Source organism: Venturia canescens, chromosome 11 (assembly GCF_019457755.1).
Source record: "Venturia canescens isolate UGA chromosome 11, ASM1945775v1, whole genome shotgun sequence".
Taxonomy (NCBI): domain Eukaryota; kingdom Metazoa; phylum Arthropoda; class Insecta; order Hymenoptera; family Ichneumonidae; genus Venturia; species Venturia canescens.
Genome location: NC_057431.1, coordinates 3997684 through 4020861, shown reverse-complemented (window position 1 = coordinate 4020861; position 23178 = coordinate 3997684). Strand labels below are relative to the sequence as shown.

General features: G+C 40.6%; 1 protein-coding gene and 1 long non-coding RNA gene across 3 annotated transcripts in view; one reads left to right on the top strand and one right to left on the bottom strand.

The window, feature by feature from the left end:
• The first annotated feature begins 1906 nt into the window (after window positions 1-1906).
• The window catches only part of LOC122417694 (uncharacterized), a 35239-nt gene continuing 13967 nt past the window's right edge, over window positions 1907-23178 (top strand). Inside the window, exons 1-2 of the long non-coding RNA XR_006262331.1 lie at window positions 1907-2278; window positions 2351-2487. This is a non-coding gene — a long non-coding RNA (uncharacterized lncRNA). The remainder of the gene's footprint in view (window positions 2279-2350; window positions 2488-23178) is intronic.
• The window catches only part of LOC122417693 (zwei Ig domain protein zig-8-like), an 83669-nt gene continuing 66512 nt past the window's right edge, over window positions 6022-23178 (bottom strand). For both annotated transcript variants that reach the window (XM_043431455.1, XM_043431454.1), the window contains exons 2-6: window positions 22931-23095; window positions 14949-15088; window positions 8754-8909; window positions 8195-8528; window positions 6022-7784 (exon numbers count right to left, since the gene is read on the bottom strand). In XM_043431455.1, coding sequence (XP_043287390.1) covers window positions 7603-7784; window positions 8195-8528; window positions 8754-8909; window positions 14949-15088; window positions 22931-22988 — 870 coding nt within the window. In that variant the 5' untranslated portion in view covers window positions 22989-23095 and the 3' untranslated portion in view covers window positions 6022-7602. The remainder of the gene's footprint in view (window positions 7785-8194; window positions 8529-8753; window positions 8910-14948; window positions 15089-22930; window positions 23096-23178) is intronic.

The window sequence follows — 23178 nt, the reverse complement described above, 5'->3', positions numbered from 1 at the left end:
AAAATAAAATGATTGTTTTAAATTTCAAACAAATCTCGTCATTCATTTAATTAAAAAAAAAAAAAAAAAAAAAAAAAAAAAAAAAAAACAATTATTTAGACAGACTCGCTCGAAACGAATTAAAAAAAAAAAAAATGTAAGAAAGAAGAATCGAAAAACTCGTGAGATCCGTGGCGGGTATCGGGAGCGGGAATGGGGGGAATGGGATTCGGGAGTTGCGAGTAGCGTCGCTGGCTGTCGCTCCGCGTTCTGACGAACTGCAAAACACATTCGAAAAGTAAGCAAGCCTCTTTTGCTCTCGTCCCGACTCGGTACCGTCGAAGCAAGGAGCTGCTTTCGGAACGGTTCACGAGCGGACGCTCGCGCCGGGAAGCGTTATTTTACCGATCCCTTTGGAGCGCGTGTGACGAGAGCTGGTAACCGGGTTTTTGAACGAATCGATTTCGTCCGCTTCCCGTGAGCGTTTCGAGATGGTGCTGTCGGTCTAAACGCTTACGACGGGCTCTTTCAAAATCGATCCGTCCTCATCGCTCGTCCGATCAAGCGCTCTCTCCTTGACAAACTCATTCGCGTTTAATGAAACTTCCTGTAGAGTCTTCGGGTTGTTTCATCGTTTCCCACCCGTTATACCTCTCGGCGATATCACCACTATGAAGCAGAGAGAGAGAGTATTGACCGTCTCAGCGGGCACAGTGGAAATTTCCACTGCCCTACCCCAAGTTCTATACGCGCCATATATATATTAAGTGCTGTATGTGTACTCCCGACGCTGCATGCGCGCACATATTATCATATATACAGAGCTCACGAATTTATACCTCCTGCGCTAATAATGCTCTTTGCCGCTTGCCGCGTCTACCAACTCAATATATTTATATATTATATATATTTACATGAGGTACTTCATAGGTGTACCATATGCGTGTGTGACGCGCAGATCCAATAACTATAATTGCCACGTGTCGTATTTATTTATATAGCGACTCGAGAGGAGAAATACGATTAATCGAAAATAATGAAAGAGCGAAGAAAGGAAAATGGGGAGTGCCCTCGTCGCGGATAAAAATTCTAATGTATGGACAAAAGAAATATAATGGCGCACTTGAGGATATGGCGTGTGAAACGCGAGACGGCGCGGAGTGACTCGCGTATATACGACCCGCGAGCGTCTATATTTAGTTTAGGCGCCTCTTCGCACCGGCCCGCAACGCGGCCTTCGACAATTTTTTTTACGTAACTATAATACCCGCGTACATCGAGCTTCGATATATACGAGTTTTCTTATTATGCTCACTTATTTTCCTACCGCGACAACGGACGCGTACACGTTGTTTCGTTACAGGAAAGGTCCAGCGAACGTGCGGTTATACGCACTCGTTTTTTTTTTTTTTTTTTTTTTTCGTAAAACGTTGAGACGGGTATATCGCTCGCTACGTACGTCGCGCAGCAGATCTATTATTGAATCGTAATGTGGGAATTACCCGCGTCACTGGCGCCATCGACGATACTTTGCTTTTTTTTTTTTATTTCCTTCTCATTTCCTCTTCGACATGAAATATTTTTGGCTCTTTTCCAGATTCTCCTTGTTTTTGCGAGTAAAATACATTCATTCCGGCATTACCATAAATATCGTCGGCTTTATTCAGTCTAAATATTAGAACGTACTCTGCCGAAGGGCGTTGTGTTTTTTTTTTAAATCTCGCATCGGACAAATATTTTGTCCTTTACCCGTTTATTAGAAATCGACCGTCGATAATTGGCGAATGAAATTTTATCGACCGCCGATCGACGCTGAATACCGATACGGTCGGTACTCGATTATCGTTCGTCGATAACAAAAGTGTTTCGGAGAAAGCGCGCGGCGAGTGGACACGGTCGCGGTACGCGTTTCCGGACGGGACGTTCACGCTGTGCGCGTCGGTCGATAGACGCGATACTCTGAATTATGGATCGGTGACTCGGGAACGAATAGAATAAGTGTTGTAGTTTACGCGGGATACGAGAGAAAAGCGAAAGCTCGCTTGAGTTAGTGAAAATCGCGTCGACATAATAAAAAATTGGGAATTGGTATGATGAGCCACCGCGGCAAGGGGCGGTGTAGAGGTCATCGAGGAGACGAGGAAAGAGGAAACTGCGTGTGTCGCGCGGTGGTTCGTCTATATATACGGACGGCGTCTCTACGCGAGCGCGCATATACACTGCTATATACGTTGGCGCGTTGGCGCACTCGATTTTACACGTAAATGCGGCGGCATTTAGTGCACTCGTGTTTCGAATGGTTAATTATGTGTTATTTGATCGCACGTTCGTCACGGAATAAGTATAACACCAATCCGCGAACAAATTTCAGATTTGTCCTATTATGATCCGCGGCCCAAACGGAATTCATGCGAGCAGGGGGAGCACCAATATCCTATTTATTATCCAACCTCGAATATTTATCCTCACCAAAAATCAAGAGACTCGGTAGAGTCTCGGGACAAGTATGTAAGTTATTCCTTCAGAAATGTTCAACTTAAACTGTCGATATTCGCCGTTAGCTTATTATTGCTTTCTCTTTGAGTATATATAATAATGAAAATCGAATAGCTGAAATTTCGCTACGTTGCCGTTGCTGCTGGTTGCATGAAAACAAAACAATCATTTAAATATAGTACGAATTATCACGATATAAGAATGAATTTATTTAATGTAGCATTTGACGACACAGATAACAAAAAAATGAGCTTCAATTTATACGAATAGCAAAGTTTGTTTCTCTTAATTGCTTAATGAATTATACTCGTGGTACAATTGTTTGAGTTGAGCATCCGCAGCGGGTGGAAATATAAATTACACGCGTTCTCCTGCTCAGACTTTCCATTTCCACCCCAAGAGTCTTTTCTGCTTACTTTTATTCTACTCTTTACATTCTCCATTCGTGTTTAACACTGCAAGCGAGCGACAAACTTGGCTCGTAAAACGGAACGTGTCCCAAAGTAATTAGCCAAGTGGTTCTTCAGATAGGAGAAAATCTGTGGTTTATGCATAATGCAAATGGATCCGATCATGCAGTCTTGTTCTTTTTTTTTTTTTTTTTTTTTCATACAAAACTCTCGCAGAGATCACACGCATGATTTATATTCACAAAGTTCCAACTCCATAACTTTCCAAGGATTACATCGAATTTCCGCGTGTGTACGTGCAATCGATATTTTTCATAGTAATTATGCTCTAGCTCAGACAGACATGATATACCGCGCAGCTCTCATTTCGTACCATACAAATTTACACATTTCCCAGCAACATTACATATATATTCAATATAACGCTGAGACATTGACGCTCGTTTATTCTTTGTACTTTTCATTCACTATTGTATATTGGCTTTTTTCGTACCGTATTTTTAATTCGTCTTTCGGGCCGGTATCTACCATATTGGCAGTTTTCAAATATTGCAGATTAATCCCCGAAAATCGTATTTGACAATCTCAAACAATGTCCTCTGCCGTTCGAATTGATGAAAGAGTTTGGCAAAAAAACAAGAGAGAGGTTTTTCCTCGCCTTTTGGTTGAAACAAGATAGAACGAGCATCCCCGCTGCTGCTGCATGGGTATTTAAGGCGTTATCCATATGTGAATTTTAGTGTTTGATAAATTTCCGAGCCTGAACGGGTGCACACCGGCGAGGAATAAAATTCCTCGTTGCAGACATTTTTGTTGTTTTTTTTTTCGCAATTGAGAATAAGCTTCTGATTCTTCTTCCTGTTTGAATGAATACGCGGTTATGAAAGTACTTTAGCGAAAATTTTTAGTCGCATATATCCGTTAATGGTTGAGCACAATTTTATCCATTCACCGGTACTCCAGCATATATAGAGAAATACGGAATGTCACTACTATATTGTTTATTTTGATTTCTGATCGCAACACACTTCTTATTTTTTTTCAACGTTTTTTCAGGTTTAGAAAAATGAAATTTTTCTGCTCGCGCTTGTAAATTCGTTTCATATAAACAAATATCCCATGTCTGCTTGCGATCCGCTTCTAATTAACGAACGAATGAATAGTATCACACCGATGTTCTTTGATATTCGTATAGATTTGTTTCTCGTTATTATAATGTTTGCTCTCCAAAGTGAATAGAAAATATTGCCAATTCAGGCTCTCTGAATCTGAATTAATTCTCTCGTGCGTCGTTAAAACTCAAATTATGTTTTGATTAAATCAATAACAATGGAGGAAACACCAAAATAAATCTCAAATCAAAACGGCCTTCATTGAAATGTGTTTGCTCAAGAACGTGCAGCGATTGTCAAAAAAAATTTATACCTAGAAAAATTTTCGAAAAAGCAAGTTGAACCGTTGAGAATACAAACTTGAAACGAGAGTCAAATCCTGCGCTCTAAAAGACTCGATAAAAATATCTTAGAGCGTATAATATAGATGGGTAAAAGTTGAGAAATATATAAAACGCAGCTTCAAATGTCTGAAGAGAGAAAATACGACGACAATTTCTTTTATTCAATCTTTCCCATCGATTACCTCATAAATTACAAAAGCAGTCCTCTCTATCCACGCAGAATTCTCGAATCTCCCATGTATCTTGGATAAAAGGAGTCCGTATAAAAAGGACAAAAAAAGTAAATACGATAAAATAATAAATAAGACAAAAATAATTGTCATTGTACGAGTCGTAACTCTGCGAGAAGAAAACATTTTTATTATCTCGTTCCCTTCAACTTGTACAATAATCGTATCTCTATTTATCTATCCATCTTTCTTTTTCTCCTGGTTTGCTCGTTTTTATTACTTCGCGTTTGTGTATATCTGCAGAGAGAGAGAGAGAGAGTTGCGTGCAGTCGACGATCCTGGAAAATAAGAGTTGTCCGACTATAATAAATTTTTCAAGTTATGCATCTTTTTTTATCTTCCTCCTCATGGAGTTTTGCTCAGGTTTTTTTCTTCACTTGATTTTTCCTATTTGCGTTTCGCTTTTTATCATCGATTCGTTAAATCAAAATTCACCACATATTTATTTATTCGTCGTACGGCGGCAAACTCTCCGTTAGATTTCATAACAAAAACAAAGATATTGTTTTTACGTGGGATTCTCACAAGTTTGTACTATGATAGAGTCTATGTTTAATCTATAAAATTCTTCGGCAATTGAAAAATTTTTCGTAACAAAATACTGCGAGTTGTCAAAGAACTCATGAGCAAGCCACCGAGCTCGTGATAAACTTTTTTTCAAATCTCTTATACTATTTTGAAAGATTTCGAGACGACGACGGTTCAAAGTTACTAGCACGCGGGTGTTGAAAAAAAGACACACATTCTTCCGAATTCCATCAATCAAAGATATAATACGAAGCGATGTTTTCAGAATACGTACCGAATGTTGGAAAGTCGAACTAAATCAGCAGCAATTAGATTGAGAACATACTAGCCAAAATTTCTTACACACACATATGTATATATGCGCGTACATGAAACCCGACTATAGTTGAACTCGTCCACGCGAGTTTCTCTTTGCCACTTCCCCTTTTCGTCCCTCTAAAACTTGTGTAAACAACCCGCGAACGCTAACTTCTATGCTCTCTCGTTCTCGTTGAATTCGGATTGTATAACGAAACACTAGGGGAGAAGAGAAAACTGCTGACCTCTTTTATCTTCTTCAGCACCGAATTATGAGTTCGCCGGTATCTCGTATAGGTTAAACCGAGGCTATTCTCAAGTGGTAAAAGTTTTTTCCAACAACTGGAGTAATTGATTTATAAAAATATATCATTCACGTTTCGAATTGTCAAAATTGTTCAATGATCGTTCGAGTCGCGAATGAAAAAAAAAAAAAACACAACATCCTTTACCAGAGTTTATTCGCATTTATATTAGTTTTTTTCATTATTAAAGCATTTTTTTGAGAATTGAGAGTGTGTTTGCGGCTGGCTGAATTTTTCATCAGAGTGCTGCTCACGGTTTTTCTTCCTTTTAGGTGCGTTTGAGTTCAAGGAATCATGCAAGAACAAATGTAAAATTTTAGTTTAAATCTTCACATTATTTAATAATTATACGTATATATACATCGATCACACAACGGATAACATCGAATGAGCAAATTTAACACATCGAGATTAATTACAATTATGAGTTACTATATGCGTTATCTGTTATGAGTAAGGGGAAAACTCGACGCTACGTCGTTGGATTCAATTTCCATTCACATTGGAAGAAAAACAATAAAATAATGAGTTTCCATTATCGTACGTTCGAATACGTTCAAGTTGATTCGTAATTGAAAAATTGATTGTTTGCCGATTGAATGTTACAGAATAAAGAGAAAAGAGATAGAGTTTCAATTTTATTGAAATTTTTTTGGAAATTCCGCTTTCGCTCCGTGTTTTTCAGCGAAGCACTTCTAAACGTTTTTTTTTTGTTTCTTTCCAATTCAATGTATTTCGCATAAATTATATATTTTTTCACCTCATACCGCATGCATTGAAAGTCGATGAATAATAATGTTGACTTTATTTTTCAACAATTGGGACAAACAAAGGGGCGAAAATTTCATTAAAACTGAAAAAATGATAAATGTAAAAACGAGTAAATATATTCTGGTATAGGTGGGTGTATCGACGTCATAATCCGTCATACCAAACGGAATTACGCCGACGAGAGTTCAGAATGCGGAAAAAACTGCCTGGAGCTTCGGAATTAAAAAATAGGAGAACAAAAATGCTCGACCTTTTTTTTCGTACCCGCTGCACCAGAATTATATTCTGTAAATGAATGAAACATTTATCCGGTTCGTTCTCGCGCTTTCAATTTTCTTCCACTATTCTCCTGCCCGCCGCCGACCTTGTAGCTGATTCGGTACACGTGAAAAGAAAAAAAAAAAAAAAATAGAGTTATGAAAAAGTAGCGGGAAATTATATCGAACCGAAGGTTTGATAATTTCAATTGTTACACGACTGGCAAAGTTTCTTTTCGATTTTATTAGTGTTTTTTGAACGGAAACATTTTCTCATGAATATTTTTGAACCTCCCGTAATGGAACATAGGGATAAGTCGCAATAATAATCGCACAGTTTCGATGATCGCGATTAATTTTATTCAATACTTTTCTATATTTCGAATAGTTTATTTATTTCCAAAAGAGTTTGTTGTGTCATCTTCGTTTACCCGCGCGTCATATAAATAATTCTCGTACTCGTATATCACGTGTTGCGAAGAAGCAAAGACGACGAGTCGATACGTATAGAGATCAAAAGTGGATAAAAAAAATGTGTACATGCACTTTTTTCACATCACTCCGCTTTATTTGGCTTTATTTTCTCTTCATTCGTCGTCTTTGTTCGAAAGTTTAAATTCATTGTTAGTCGCATTTCGGTCACTCGAACGGGCATACCGACATCTCTCGCCGTTCTTTTCGAAACACCATTCACACTTTTTATACTCCACTTTACTTGCTCGCTGATTTTTTTTCCTCTCCATTGAACCACCTGAAAGTCAAGGCGGGTCGCTTGTTTTCTCACTCGATTGTTTTCATTCGAATTGAATTCATCTTCAATTAAATGAATAATACGAATTTCGTTATCTTTTGTTTGTCACGGTACTGGGAACGCTACGACGACACAACGATCCCCCCCTTCCGTTCCTCGCCCATTATACTCGACATTGGACTCGATCTTCTCATCGAGCTCGTTATACCGAATAAAACGATCAGTAGTAGTAGAAAGTTTGTCGTCAGACTTGGTGAAGAACTTGGACGATCACCCCCGTGCATTGCTGCTGGCTTCTCTTCCTCTGCAAATGAAAAAAAGGCAAAATACACAACGCGCGAAAACGACTAAAATTCAATCGAGTTTTCAAACTCCGGTATGCAGTTTATATATATAAACAAGGTTACCGAGGCAAATAAATTCCATTGCGGAGTTTTATAGAAATACAATTTCAAGTGTACAGTTATCGAAGAAATGAATTATGAAGGTAGGTTAAGAACCAATTATACAAATAAATTAAGTCATTCGAAAATGAAGAAAGTATTTGTATCATTCGTCGAGGATAAACTATTTGAGTCGGGTTAAGTAGAGAATAGAACGACGAGATGGTGGTTTTTAGGTGCCGGTACAAGCAGAGAAAATAAACAATGGGGAAAGGGAGCAAAAACATTGGAGAATCGTGACAAAAATAGAGAGAGAGAAGGAAAAAATTACCCTCGAGAACGTGAATCATGACGTAGGTAGATTTGGCGTTGCTCGGCTGACACGTGTAATTACCAGCGTGGCTCATTTGCGTCTTTTCAACAACGAGAATCGAGCCATTCTTCGTTGCTTCGACGTTGAGTCCCGGTTCGGCGTCATAATTAATCATGCGTCCTTTACGATACCAGAATACAAATGTCGGGAGTTCCGTAGCTGCGATTAATAGACACTCGAGGCGCAAACTCGAGCCTTGTTTCACGTGAAGTTCCGGACCACCCGGAATAATGGTAAATGCTTCGGTTATGTTCAAATTCACGTAACGATGAAGTATCGGCTCCGTTGGGATCTTTCAAATACAAATGAAATGCTTTTTTTTTTTTTTTTATTTTTTTTATTTTTTAATTTTTTCTTATAAATAAGCGATGAAAAAGCTAGTATCTAATATTATATATGTATGGGCAATAATAAAACGAATAATTTTCACTCGGCGAAGCAAAAGCAGTAAAAAATAATCAGTGACATAAAAATAGCGAGAAAAAAAAAACGATAATCCATGTTGGGAAGGACAAACCTGACACTCGTAAAGTCCAGCGTCATCGGGTTTAACGTTTTTTATGTTCAGTGTCCAATCCGTTGGTGATCCTCTGACCATAAAACGCGTATCCATAGTGTGAGTTCCACTTCCTACTGTCAGCAGTTGTCTGTCCCTTTTTCTCGTCCACGTGACCTTTGCATGGTAAAATCGAGAAATGAGACAAATATATGGGACTGTTTTTTAGTTTCAAAGGATCGCGCGTGTCCTGCTTTCGATCGCGCGTTGTTGAATTTCTACCAACGCTAATTGAATCGAATCATCAATGTTGTTTTCATTTTATGCGCCCGTGCATACCCCATCGTTCTCATCATCAATTCGACTAATTAGTAATTTCGTGTATTCCCAATGGATCAAGTCGCAGCCTCAGAACGAATCATAGAGTAATCGAGGTACAAAATACGGAAATGGCTCGAAAAGCCCTCCGGTCAATGGAAAATATAATCAATTTCTGCGTTTCGTTTGGTAAGCGCAGGTGCGCGGGGACGTTCGTAAAATCTAACAAGCCGAATAATTTAGTATCTCTCTCCCGCGTCACTTCTGCGGAGCAGAACTTTTTTTCCCTCCCATATCTATATACATATGTGAATTTGGTAAATAACAAGATATCGTAATCCGAGCTTCGAACGTGTGGAAATTTACAATTGCCCGCGCATATCGTAATTCCTCGATCATTTGAAATATCCGGCCATGCGAGCATGGTCAAGATTTAGCGCTCGAAATCCAAAAGAACAACAAAATAGATATAAACAAAATAAAAATGAAGAAATTCGGCATGATAGCTTTCTGAAATGTAATAACTCTGAAGAATTGAACGTTTTGATGCTATAAGAACGAGAAGGGTCGATAAAAATTTTAATAGCAAATATCAGTATCAAGAGGTATGTCAACGAAATTCGTGAGTACAAGTGGATCATAATTCGTATCCAGATTTCATGCAAATTTGACAATATTGCATTAAGAATTTTGAATCATTTTATATTCCCGTAGTACAGAATATAATGAAAAATGAGGGGGAGCTATGGTTTCATTTGTGACGAGAGAAAAAATGTATTATATTAAATAGGAAAGATGAAGAGAGGTGGAAAAATAGGGGAAGCGTAGAAACGTGAATACAAATAAATACAAGGGGGGTGCATGTAGGATGAAATTTTATTTCAACGGTGATAAATATTCAAGTTGCGCATAGAGGATGGTGAGGAATAAAAAAGTGAAAGAGACCACCGAGGGTATATATATTATTATAGGTACGTATAGGATCGCATGCACCGCTCTCCGCTCGCTCTCCGCTCGCGCAAAATGATGAGCTCGTGGACGTTTTCCAGGTAAATTGGGAGTGAATACTCCGGATCGCGCGCTATCATAGTTTAAGGAAATAAGTTATTTCCCTCATGAATTTAATCGCTCTTCTAGATCCTTGTGATTGCTAATACTTTCAATACCATTATTCTTTTTTTCCGTCATATTTATATTTTCCGTAAATTATACTTTAATCAAATTCCCGAGTGTCCTGCTTTGGAATAATCGAGGAGTGACGACGTAATCAGGAGCTTTGAAAAAGATTCTTACAGCGGGTATAAAAAAAAGTCACAACAAAACAATGTTGTACCGCGTGTGCATAAACTCGTGAAGGTTCGTATCCCTCAGTATCGATGCAAAAATTTCCAAAACTTCTGGATACGCGGGGCTTTTTGCTCGCTGGTCGTTGCGTCGCATTCAACGAGATTAATATAAACACAAATAAGTTAAGTGCGGACAATGATCGATTGCGACTATCGCGCGTGCGATTTTTTCATTTACCTTCCATTCGAAATAAAAATATGAGCCCGATACTCGAAATCACATAATTTCGAATCAAAGTCGTTGAGCATAGGAAGGTGAATTTTCCGCGAACCCTGCGTCAAAAAGAGCTTCGTGCTCATAAAGAATAAATTTCAGCAGTACTCAATAAATCTCTGATGTCGTAAGAATAAAAAAAAATGTTACGTTTCAGAACACGTTCTCGTTCCAATTCCTCCCTGTTATTTTTCGATCCTTTGCGGATCATTCATCTTTGTGGAAAAATATCTCTGCTCGGCTACATATGCGAACATCCATAAATGTACATAAATCTGAAAAGAAGACTATAGGGGAAAAAGTGAGTCTCTGCGCGCCCCGCAAAAACCTCTAATTTTATCTATTTTTCCACGCGACTCATCCTTGTAAATTTATTCTTTATTCGAAATAATTTCAACAATTTCAACGCATCACTTATCCAAGTCGACGCGATGGAAGATATGGTTTCGCGTCCTTCTTCGATTATATGCGCGTCAAGAAGTACCTAATGAATATAACATATTAAATGATGAGGTGCCTATAAAAGGCGACAAAAGGTACGCACATATGGTCATTGTTAGTGAATAATCTTCTCTGATAGAATTTGATAATAAATATATACGTTATCACGCGGTCCGGTGGTTAGAGGCAATAAATTTATTTTTCTCACGAGATAAAAGCAGAAAGCAGAAGGAAACGAAGTCGTTGGTCGTTGCTGTCGCAGATATATCTGTGCGTATATTGTAACGGTAGCAGCGAGCTGTGAAAATTATTACACGACTTTTTATACTTGGTTCACACATCTCGGATTGAGCGTGTGTTTTTTTCTTTCATTTCGTAGAACAGAGCGAGATACGAAAAAAGTTTGGGGGTGGGGGGGGAAGGAAGGTGGAAAGAAAGGTGCGACGGGACTGTGGAGAGGCTTGTGCTCTTCGATGCCGACGAGAGAAGGCAGCGTTCCAGTACACAGGAGAGCCATACATATAAGACGAAAAAAAAAAGAATAAGAGAAGCAAAGAAACGAGGAAGAAAGATTTCTTTCCTTACTTTTTCTTTACCGCGCGAGCTTCTTCTCTCTCTTCTTTGTCAGATACAAAGACTCGAACGCGCACGGCGCAAAATGCCTCTTCGAATACCAATAAAAATCGGAAGAGAAGTAAAACCGGTGCCTCGCACCGTCTCTCGTATACAGAGAACAAGAAAGAGAGATGAAGATAGAAGGAAGGGGCGAAAGGAGAAAATTTCGTGTCTTGGACGTATAGCGGTTGAGAACGATATATTTGACGTTGCGAACCATTGAATTTCTTTTCGATCCTATACATCTATCCGCACGAGAAATTCACTAGCTCCGATCGATTTCACGCTTCTGCCTGACCGTCCTCTCCCTCTTCCACCTCTTGCCATATACGGAAAGCCCCGCCCCGCTACCTCTAACGTTTTCGATAAGAAAAAACATCTCTGTATATTTCCGAGTCGGGAAAACCTCGATATCTTTCGCTGCTTGCTCGATACGAGGCTTTTTTTTTTCTCTGCAACGCAAAGAAGATCATATAGCATGATAAAATTTGTTATGTACCCGTATACCTTGGAAAGGTTTCGAATGTATATTTTTTGAATAAATCCGAGTCCTCGGAATTGAGCTCCTTTTAAAAACGTTTACCAGATGAATGGGAAACTCGTATGACGTATCGGACAAACAAATACATTGTTAAAGAACTCGATATACCGATATATATGTATATATAACGACACTCGTCTTATTAATCAAGTTATGCCGGTGACAAATAAGAATAATTCTGCATGAATGAGTAAATCGATAGCTCGGAAGGTATATATTTGCCATGCAATATTTGCCCCGCAGAGTCCGTTAATGATGCGGAGCGTTTGGCTCGCGCAGCAGCTTCGGAACATCAACGGAAAAGAGATGTCCGGCATTCGCGTGCTTTGACTCCGTAAGCACGATGCATTCGCAATAGCTATCAAAAGCAGGCGTCGGGACTTGAGAAGGAAACAAAGAGAAGCGCGCAACGGAGAGGGTGGGTCAGGATTCGGGATGGCAGAGGAGAATGAAGGAGCTGGTACATTGGCCACCTATAACAGCTATCCGTAACACCCCATCGAGTACCAAAGACTTTGGTATACATATGGAACGGGGCCGGCGCATTTTCTATATACGCGTGCATGCGAGTCCAAATCCGTATAGCGACCGCGCGTATATATGTATTGGCTCGAGGATAGGACGGTTATGGAGGGCATGAAAGCACGAGGAGAGTTTCGTGTGTCCGGTGGCATAGCAGCTCGGTTCGGGTTGTCGTACAAGAGGCTGTGCGAGAGGGTGCGAAATTAGCGCACTCGCTTTGTTCGGGCGAATAAAGAGCACGAGGCGACGACTGTCAGCACAAGCAAATTGAACATATATAGGCTCCCTTTCGCCGTATCACGCAAGAGCCTTTGCGGGCTTCTCCGAGATATACTTATCCATCCTCTGTTATTCGAAAAGTGCCACGATTAAAGCTTTTACCAATTTTACCGCGCGAGGGACTGAATATATTTTTATATATTTTCATGCGATGGCTATTTTGGTATATTAATTAAAAGTTTGTTCTTCAACGTCGCGAAAGTAGGTACTCTATACCCCCGGCCCTGAAGACTCGTAATCCTATATAGATCCTCCTTCCGTCAAGTTGTAAGCCTTAAATTCCAGACTTTGAGGCAGGCGGTATTCCAAATTCCAAACTTTAAGCGGATTCCGTTTGACCCTCTTGGGCACCGGTAGGTCACATTGCGTTACAGAAGCAGAAGGTCGCTATACATCGAGGCCCCATCAACAATCCTGCAGTGGCATACTTGCATGCTGGCCTCGACATATGTACGTTATACAAAGGGGTGACGGGGTCCACGCGTCGGGGAGTGGGTCTTGTCTAATAGACCATGTGCGTAACTCGGGGCGTTAGGAGCTCGTTATGTAATATTCACGTCACCGATGGAGCATAAGCGCGTAACCATTATTGATGATGCGTTATTGTTGAAACGGCGGGCCTGTGTACCAAGAATTCTCGTGGGAGAGCCGCACCGGCAGCGGTAGGACGAGTAATCGGTGTATATCGCGTAAAGGAGAGACAAGAGAAAATAAAGACAGTGGCGTGAAAGGAGAGCGAGAAGGGAAAGACCGAGTTGACCCGCGATATGGGGGTATTCTGGTATACGCGCAAGAGCCACACGGGGCTTCTATATTATTATTGTTATCATAACTCCCGGAAGTTATGTGGCGTATACGTGCCTTGGCCCAAGCCCACTAAACCATACCCCAGCTTCGCAGCTTCATGTATGCGTTGTGAAATTTCTCTCTCTCTCTCTCTCTCTCTCTCTCTATTTTGCATCAAGATGGCCTCTTTCCTTTTATAGCCAACGAGCGTACGCGCTTCTCATCGCTAAAGTCTCAACTCGGCTTGCCTCTGCCTTTCACTTTGATAGACAGTCCAACTATTTGCCGAGAGGGATCAAGACCAATCCGCGCAATGATGTCTCTACCTCACCCAGGAACCAGCCTTCCTCCCTCTCTCTGTATCTGTACATAAGTCCGGATGTTTCGAAGCTTCCGACGTAATTCGCGTCGTATATTTGGACAAACTTGCATTCCACCTTGATGCACTCGAGCCAAGATTATTAGAGCTCATCCGAAGTAAATTTTATCCCCTTTCGTCTTACCGCCTTCACTCTCCTTTCCAAGTGCTGCTGCTGCTGCTGCTGCTGCTGGGAGTGGTCGTATTCCGTATTTGAGTTGTTGATGCTCAGCTTTGTGCATACGTGACTCGGTATTAGGCTGAAGATTCTCAGCCGGTCGTATATATGTATGTTTTTGTTTTGACATTTCGGCTCTTCCTCCATCCCTCCTGTTCTTCGTCGGGACACTTTTTTTTTCTTCGTTTTTTTTTTTTCGACCAGTACCGTTGATGTTGTATTTGGCCGTTGGTCCGATCAATATATTATTTTCAGAAAATATGTCCAAACATTTAGGGTACTTGGCAAAACATTTACAGTCCCCGGTCTTCTACCCACCGCATGGAACGTTTTACAACGACATTTACACTTTAGACAATAAAATGCAGATATGAGGTAAGCGAAGCTTGAAAGCCATGAAAGCCTCTCGTCGTCGACTGTGGAAGAGTTTCATTTCACATTACTTGTGGAGTGGCTTTTACGACTATATATACATATGTAACGTCTACACGATGAAACAACAATATTTTCTCGCGATTTTTCGTGATATTCTCATTGCGTCAAGTTTTTACGTGTTTCGTGGGCGGAGAGAAAGGAGGAAAAAACCCATAATTTGGATGAGATGAGATATATACTCACTGTGCCAGTTCCTAGGTCGGTTATCCTGCAAGGTAGCACAGCGGTGCCGTTGATCTGGGCAAGTACCTGTTTTATCGTGTTGTAATCTGTCAATGCATTTTTCGTTGACGCTCTGTCACTCGTTGAATTTACAATTGCATCTGAAATATATTAAAATACACCTTAATGAGGATTTTACGAGGAGATTGATTGATCGATGGACTTGTACTTTATGAGGAACGACATTCAAAGCAATAGAGTGCCATATGATTTTCTTTCTGGGTTTTAAGATGAATTAACGAATCGCGGATTGGATGATTTATTCCAGAATTTCAGTATAAGGAAGACGAACGGTGCTGAAGGAGATGAGATAAAGAGTCGGAATAAAAAGAATGCGAGCCGGAGTCGTTGAATTATGAGACGCGTCAATCGATTTCTTCGTTTGTAGACGCATTATGCTCACTGTGCGCGGAATACCCCAAGGAGGAGAGAATGAAACTAGAGATATAAAAGATAGCAGGGACGGAGGTTTAGAAGAGAAAGCAACAAAGAAACGTTGCTTCCGAAAAGCAAGGGACAGAGAGAGAGAGAGAGAGAGAGAGAGAGAGAGGAAAAGAAGAAGAGTGAGTGAAAATCCACTTGGTTGCCATCTTATTGTGTTTGTCGGCCGGTGAGTAGTCTCCACTTCTTTTTCACGGGCCATCGAGGCAGCCAATTGGAATCTGGGGGAAGATTGGATCGCGCAAGGTTGGGCTTGGTGGTCGTCGGAGATTCCTTTTTCGACGCACTCAACTTCTCCCTGCCCCCACCCTCCGAGCCTCTCTCTCTTTCTCTCGCTTCCTCTCTTCTTTGGCCAACGGAGGAAAGGAAAAGGAGAATAGGATTTGTCGATTGAAGAGAAGACAGCAGAAAAAAGTACTGTCGCTCTCTCATGGAGACGAGAAGGGGGACGACGACATAAAGTGGACGAGCTTTCCTGATAATAAGCACGCAAAATTGGCTTTTTCGAGGAGCCCCAGGAACGCGCAAAACTTGCACACATCCGCCCTAATATTCCTGGAAGAAAGTTTCTTATCTCTTTGGCGGAATGGCCGGATTGTGTCTCTTTAATCGGAAAAAACAGTCAGGCAGTTGTGCAGACCGAGACGCGTGGCAATAAAATGAGAAGAAGAAGAAGGTGATGGAATGAACGGAATAGACGATAGAGGATTTGGGAAGGCTGAGATGAAACGAGAGAACGTTAAAAACAAATTGAGTGCGTGTCAATATATATTATATGTGTAAACGTTTGCATAGATTTGTTTTTTTTTTAGTAGTAGTAGTAGTAGTAGTGAAAGAGTTTGATAAAAGAAAAAAGCAAAAAAGGTAAAATACGGAATTGGAATTGGTGATACGAATGAGAATGTAGAATGAGTTTCAACGATATTAGAATCGGCCGTTCTCTTTCTCTCTTCCTCATGTTTTCTTTCCACAACATATATATATATATATCGCTCAAGTTCAACATTCTTCCTTGCTTGAATTACAACATCTTTTTAACCTAGGATTTATTTATTTTATGAGTGCATTCGTTCCAGGACAGGATTGATTTTTCACCGAAATGTATGTGTGTGCGTGTGCGAGAGAGAGAGAGAGAGAGAGCGAGGAGGGGTTTGGGGCTGCTTCCATCTAGAGACAAAGATAAACCCGCATGAGACTCGATTTCTCGTTGGTGAGTGCCTAACCCAATGGACGGTTCGAAACTTGGTCTAACGGTCGTCGTTTCTACGGAGTAACTATCCGATTGCTACCTTTTCTAGCGGCGCCGGGTTTATTCTACAGGAGAATAAGCCCATGTAACCGTTGTCCTATCGCTTAACAAGAGCTTAACCTTTATTATTACTGTAATCTGGTTGGATTTATCGTTCGAAATGGTACATGATTTTTCCCGAGCATGTTCTCCAACGGTTCTGCGAAGTTTGACTTTTGGTCAGACGCCATAATACCCTCAGCTTGACAAATGTTTGGAGATTATAAACCAGGCAAGGAATATCAGTTGAAACACCGAAACCTGTCCTGTGGGATTTCCTTTTCCACGGGAATGTCGTAAAATTTCTCAACGGATATGCGCGCCAACGATTTAGGATATCAATAACCCTCCTATTAAATTGCCAAGAATCTCTCTTGCGAATTTTGACTTCTTTTGCTGAATAATAAACTGTCTACTATCCGGGACATGTACGAATAAAAAGTCGGTGGAACACTATACGCTTGATATACCTGACTCGAGATTCTTCGAGTTCTTCTATACAAAGTAGAGTAACAAGAAAGAAGAAATATGCAATTATTTTTCTTTATGATATGCGATACGAAAAATTTTTCACGTTTACGGACCTTACATTATCTTGGTAAATTGGCCCGGTTATAAATAACCAACTCTAAGGTCACGAACCTTAGTGCAGAAAGCAGCCACTGAAATCTAAGGAGATCGTTGAGACGCAATATTTTATTGGAGATACGAGATGGGAACGACCGATGGGAGGGTTGGGTGAAAACTTTCATCGGCAAAAAGAGGAAGAAAAACCATTCAACGATTTCTTGGCTTGTTATATCATGAGTTTTTTTTTCATTCAACAACTCGAATTAATCGGTACACGTTGTACATCCCGCAGTGATATGCAAAGTCAGAGAAAGAGAGAGAGAGAGGGAGAGGGAGGGGGCGAGCAGCAAGGAAAAGGAGTGAAAACATCTTGGGACGATAAAGCGCCTTTTTTTTCGCTCGTCAACTTCCTCTGCTGTCCAAACGAGGCAAAAGTTGCAAGCTTCCAGTTTAAACTGGGCCGTTGGTAATTATGTACTCGAGTTATTCACTCAACTATGCAACCGTTGGATAAGTGTAAAAGATAGATAGAAAAATTGGAAGAGAACTCGAGTCGGACTATGCGGTAAGAGAGTAGGAAAGAAAAAAATGAGTAGAATGGAACAAGTCTCTGGATAGGAGAAAAAGAAAAAGATGCTATGAAACATACCCGCTTCGCGGTATTCGGAGGTTCCTATATAGAGGAACAAGGAATTAAAGATTCTCCTCCTGTAGATTCATCTTTTTGGAGAAAACACGATCGCTGCTGCATCCCTCATCCTAAATTCATCTTTAAACCTCCTATTTGCATCTGTCATGTATCTAACGAGATACGAGGCAGTGAGTTGACTCGAAGAAGGAAGAGTTTCAAGATTCGAAGGGAGCTGAATAATAACAGAGAAAATTGTAGATCTTATTGCAATTCGTGATAAGACCGCTGACGAGCTCAACAAATTGCGTTACTCATTACGCGAGTTGTCGCTAAATTGCAATACGAACAAGTTTCGTGCTCCTTTCAAGACGAATCAACCGTAGATTAGAACCGCCTGTAATTCGCGAATCATTTGACTACGGGTTTTCTCAATTTCTACACGACGCGATGAAATTTACCGCGCGAATCGGCGCCGGTATTAGGCGCCGTCCCGTATTCCAGGATTGCACCAAATCATAATTCACAATTTATTTTACGGCATGGAGATGATGATTTGTGTTGAAGCATCAACCGTTTGACAATATCGATTCGGAGAAATCTCTGACATAAAACAATATATATATATAAGTATCTTTGAATAAAAGAAATCTTCCAGGGTAATGACAGTCGGAATTGCAACAATATTCCAGTGGTAAACCAAGGGTTTCCTCTTTCCCCTATATGACGACAATCCTATCTAGACGCATCACTTTATCGAATCGAATACATTAGAGATTCGCGAGAAAACGTTCGCGGGACCTTGCCACAAGGCTAGTTCTCCCGACCGAATTCGGTATGGGATTACTGCGGCGCGGGGAGTTTGGAATGAAAAAGAAAAAAGATTGGGTGAGAATGCCGCGAGGCGTCTATTGTAAATCAAATCGAGAAACTCGATTCGGAACGAGTGTGTTTCAATTCGGTATCAGCGATGCATGACGTCTCATTTGCGCGTACAGATTCGCAAAAAAAAAAAAATCTATTCCTTATAAATTTATTTCGATAGGTACGAAAGGTAAATCGAAGAATGGCGAAAATTGGAAATAAAGTATATTCATTTTTAAAAAATATTCACGGCTAACCTTTCGATAGCATGATATGGAAGCAGAATTAATCAAGAGCCAAAGGTGCGAAGAGCTTTGATGAGCTTGATTCATCAAAATCGGATCACGGAGTTTGACGATACGAGTAACGCGCTCACATCCAACAAATACCATAACCCGTCGTTTTTTTGTACCAACGATATCCTAACTCTCGTATTGTTCTGGTCATAAAGAATCGAGGCCTTATTGCCAACAATGAGAGAAAATATCCACGGTTCATTGTTTCATAATATGGCTAAACAACGCACTATAATATGTGTTCGCGTTGGCGAAAAGTTTGTTAGAGCACTTTCATTCCAAGTAATAACAATAAAAATGTATTTTAGTGAGTATAATAAAAGCTTGAAATAATCGATTTTAGTTTGTTCACGATGAGACATTTTTTTTTTTTATGCAACGCTTCTTCGTCGAGTTCATACGCACGTATGTGTTTTTATTCCGTTGAGGTCGGTGAAAAAAACTGTCAAATCTTTATGGGATCAATTTTTGCGTATAGGAATTTCGGGCAACCAATTTTGTTGAAAAAACTTTTTCCTCGCCCTCGTTGTCGTATTCCTCTTGTGTTATCTCAGGAGTGACTAACGGTCGTTCGAACAAAAAACATTGACGGAGATATGCGGCATCAAGTTTTGGTGCTGGGAATCGGCCTGTAACAAATCCGATTCGTATCGACGTCTCATCGGACTTTGATTCTCGAAACTCCCGCTGTCTCTCGTCCCAACCGACTTGACCGACTATAGCAATTTCGGTAGCTGTCCTACCCTCGAACGGCTCGCTCGGCGTATCGTTCGCGACGGCATAACTCAATGGGTACCCTGCTCTACTACTATACCTTCGTAGAAAGCACGTATGTAAACAATGCTGGATATGCTGGATCATCGGACCTTACCATCCTTTTTTCTTTAATTATTTTTATTCGTTTAAATATATATATCTATTCAACGTTATTAGGAGTTTTTTCCCCTAATCAGGTTGAATCTGATAATCACAAAATCAAAGTCAACGAAATCAGATAAAAGTAAATCAATTGCGTATACCAGTAACCAGTAAATTTCCAAGGAAAAATTGGAATTCGATTGAGAAAGTGATTGGGATTAATCTCGCTCGATGAACGTATATCGTAATTTGCGCCAATTACGAGTTAAAATAAGTTTAGCGTATATCCGATTTACGCTTTGGGATCAATCTTTTTGGTTCACATTTGCAATCAGTGCTATCACTTAGTGTCGAATCTTGAGGTAATCGCGGATATAAAGAAAAACTTGAATGCTGCAAAGATTTTAAAATCAAACATATGATCCGGCATGAATTTGCACGCGAACCGCCCCCGTCGTGTATAAGACGATAAATTGCAGTTGTATCGATTGTTTGAAAGCATCAATTAAAGTCGCATCGGAAAGGAAATTGTGTCAAGAGCATATTTCACCACCGAGCCTCGCGCTCTATAAATACTCCAAAAATCGACGTCGTAGCGTCTAAACGCATGGAAAATATTGTTCAAATTCATATGTAGAATAGACAATGCCTGGCGGAGCAATGTAGTAAATCTCTTCGGTAGGAAATGTACGCGCGTACAGGAATGAAAACCAGGAGATATCGGTACGTCGATTGACGAACGATTCTGGGCCACGGTAAAAAAAAAAAAAAAAAAAAAAAAACAATCCGTACCTGTTATTCAATTCGTATATTCTTTATTAGAGTCGGCTCGGGTGCTTCACTATGCGGTTGATCTACAATTGCCTGATCATTTGACCCCCTTAAAAAAACTCGACCTTTATAAATTCCCACTTCGCTAATAGATTCGGGAAGTTGGGGTGAAAAAATAAACAAAGCACCGAGATACTTATGATTCATCGAAGACTCCCTGCTTTGCGAGCAGGGTACGAATATATATATATATCAATTATTCGAATTTCACGTATAGAAAGGAGAAACTTGGCATATCGAAAGATTCCGCGGGGACGCTGATGAATTCAGCCGCTTAAGATGGGAATATTTTCCATCAAACGTTGGCAAGTCTGATATCTTGACGCCTTTAACGGTCAAAGAACGATGAAGAAGGGAATAAGAACGAAAAGGACGCACGAATGAGGCCAACGATGCTGGAGAATACGAAGCGGTAAAGTCTCTTGGTAATTTCAGTGGGAATTTAGTCAAGTAGTTGGAATAGTCAGGAATGATTAAAAAAAAAAAAAGAAAAAGAAAAAGATAAAAGAAGAGGGAAAAAAATCAACTTCCCGAAGAGTGAGCGATTCCGTCGGATTATTCGAGTCGACGAGAGATCGGGGGAACGGCAGTGCTGAGCGTTCCAGAGGTCAGCGCGCTGTCGAAGAGAGTTATCGGTAGGGTGCTAGCCACTCTCATTCTTCTCTCCATTCCTCCCAGCCTTATACCCTTTCTCAGTTTTCCTTCCTCTTTTACTATTACCGCTACAACGAAAGCAGCTACCAGTTCTGTCGCTCTCATCGTGTGAATACGAATGAGGTCCACCGGTCGATTGAAACTAGAAGCTCCTAATTGAGAAAGTTGGCTCTCTTTCCTCCTTCCCTCTCGCTCCTCTCCCTTGCTTCGAGATCCTTTGTCACAAGGGGTTTTCCTGCTCCATCGAGAATTGCTCTCGTCGCGCTTTCAATGTTATAAACGCAATTTGGCCTAGTGAAAAATAAACCGTTTTTTTTTTTTTTTTTTTTTTTTTTAAGCAGAGATCCACGATCCTTCATTCAATTCAAGTTAAAAGCGGTAGGACACCCTGTATAATCTCTATCCTGCTAATTCGAGTTTTTTTCTTTTTCTCCGCGGTCGCAGCAGAGTAGCAGGCTGTTCTCATTTGCTTCGAAGCCTTTTCTCTTTAATGCTATACATATCTTTGGGTCACATCTTTCTCCATCCATATAACTATCTAGCGACGTGATTAAGGCTTCCTCCGAGACTCGGATAGTAATGACTTCCGATGCGGATAGTCCCTCCTGCTCGAAGCTTATCCGATCCCTATGCTAGCTGCGCGGTGATACATTTTCACTTTCTCCGCCGCGGCGGTCGGGTCGAGGAGATACGAGGAAGAAGATCTCGATGAGGAGAGCAGGTCCAACGCGGCTAAATCGTACGTGTGATATGAAACTAATGAGAGCGCCATCTGTATCTCTGGGCATCTGACATCTGGCTTGTCTTCATATGAAGAACAGAGCGAGCAGGGAACAACGTATGTCGCCCATGTGCATATATATAGACGTCGACACGTGAAATGTGATCCGGCACGAAAGGATCACGAAATTCGGATCAGCATCGTAAATCCTTGATGACCTTGATTAAGGGAATCGATCGGTTTCGACTGATTGGATCTTCAACCGTGGGCCCGGAGTGCAAGCCCGGAAATTAAGTCAGTCGATCAGCCAACTGCGCGTTCAGCCTGCTTCGCTCTACCCGCCTCTGCCTTTGCCATCCCCCTAATGGAAGCGGATCGATCTACGCCCGAATTTCAACCCTGATAAATTTTCTAACCCGCAACATTTAGTCGGTGTCCCAGCTTACGGTGCTGCTGCTACTGCTGGGACTAACAATGAATATGACGCGCGATATCCATATACCCAGCCAGGAGGGACACGTACCTGGCCCGTATGGACCACTGAATTTCGATTTCGAATCAATCTACGGATCCTCGCTTACGGTAACGCGTGTAAGAATGATTTGTACAAAGATAGGATAAAGGTTATTCGAACGACCGCCCTCGACGGTAAATTTAACATTCCCGTTCTATCCTAGCTCTACGATATATATTTAAAAAAACAAGTACAAATACAATCTTCCTCCTGTTTCGCTATTCGAATTAATACAACGTCGCGCTCATTGATGATAAACTAAAGTTTTCTAAACTCACCGGTAGGGCGTAGAAAATGCTGAGAGGACAGCAGAATTAAAATGATTGTTAAATCCATGACAATTCGAGTTTCCCTTGTTAGCCAGGTTCCTTCAAGTGTCGGTCGTCATTTTGTATTCTCCTTTAGAGCATTCTAGGACTCTCGTACGCGTGATTCTTCTTCAACTGTAAAACAAAGGAAAACTTTGTTTATTCTCTTCCTTGAAGAATATATTGTAGGTATGCTTCTTCAGGCTGAAGTAATTATC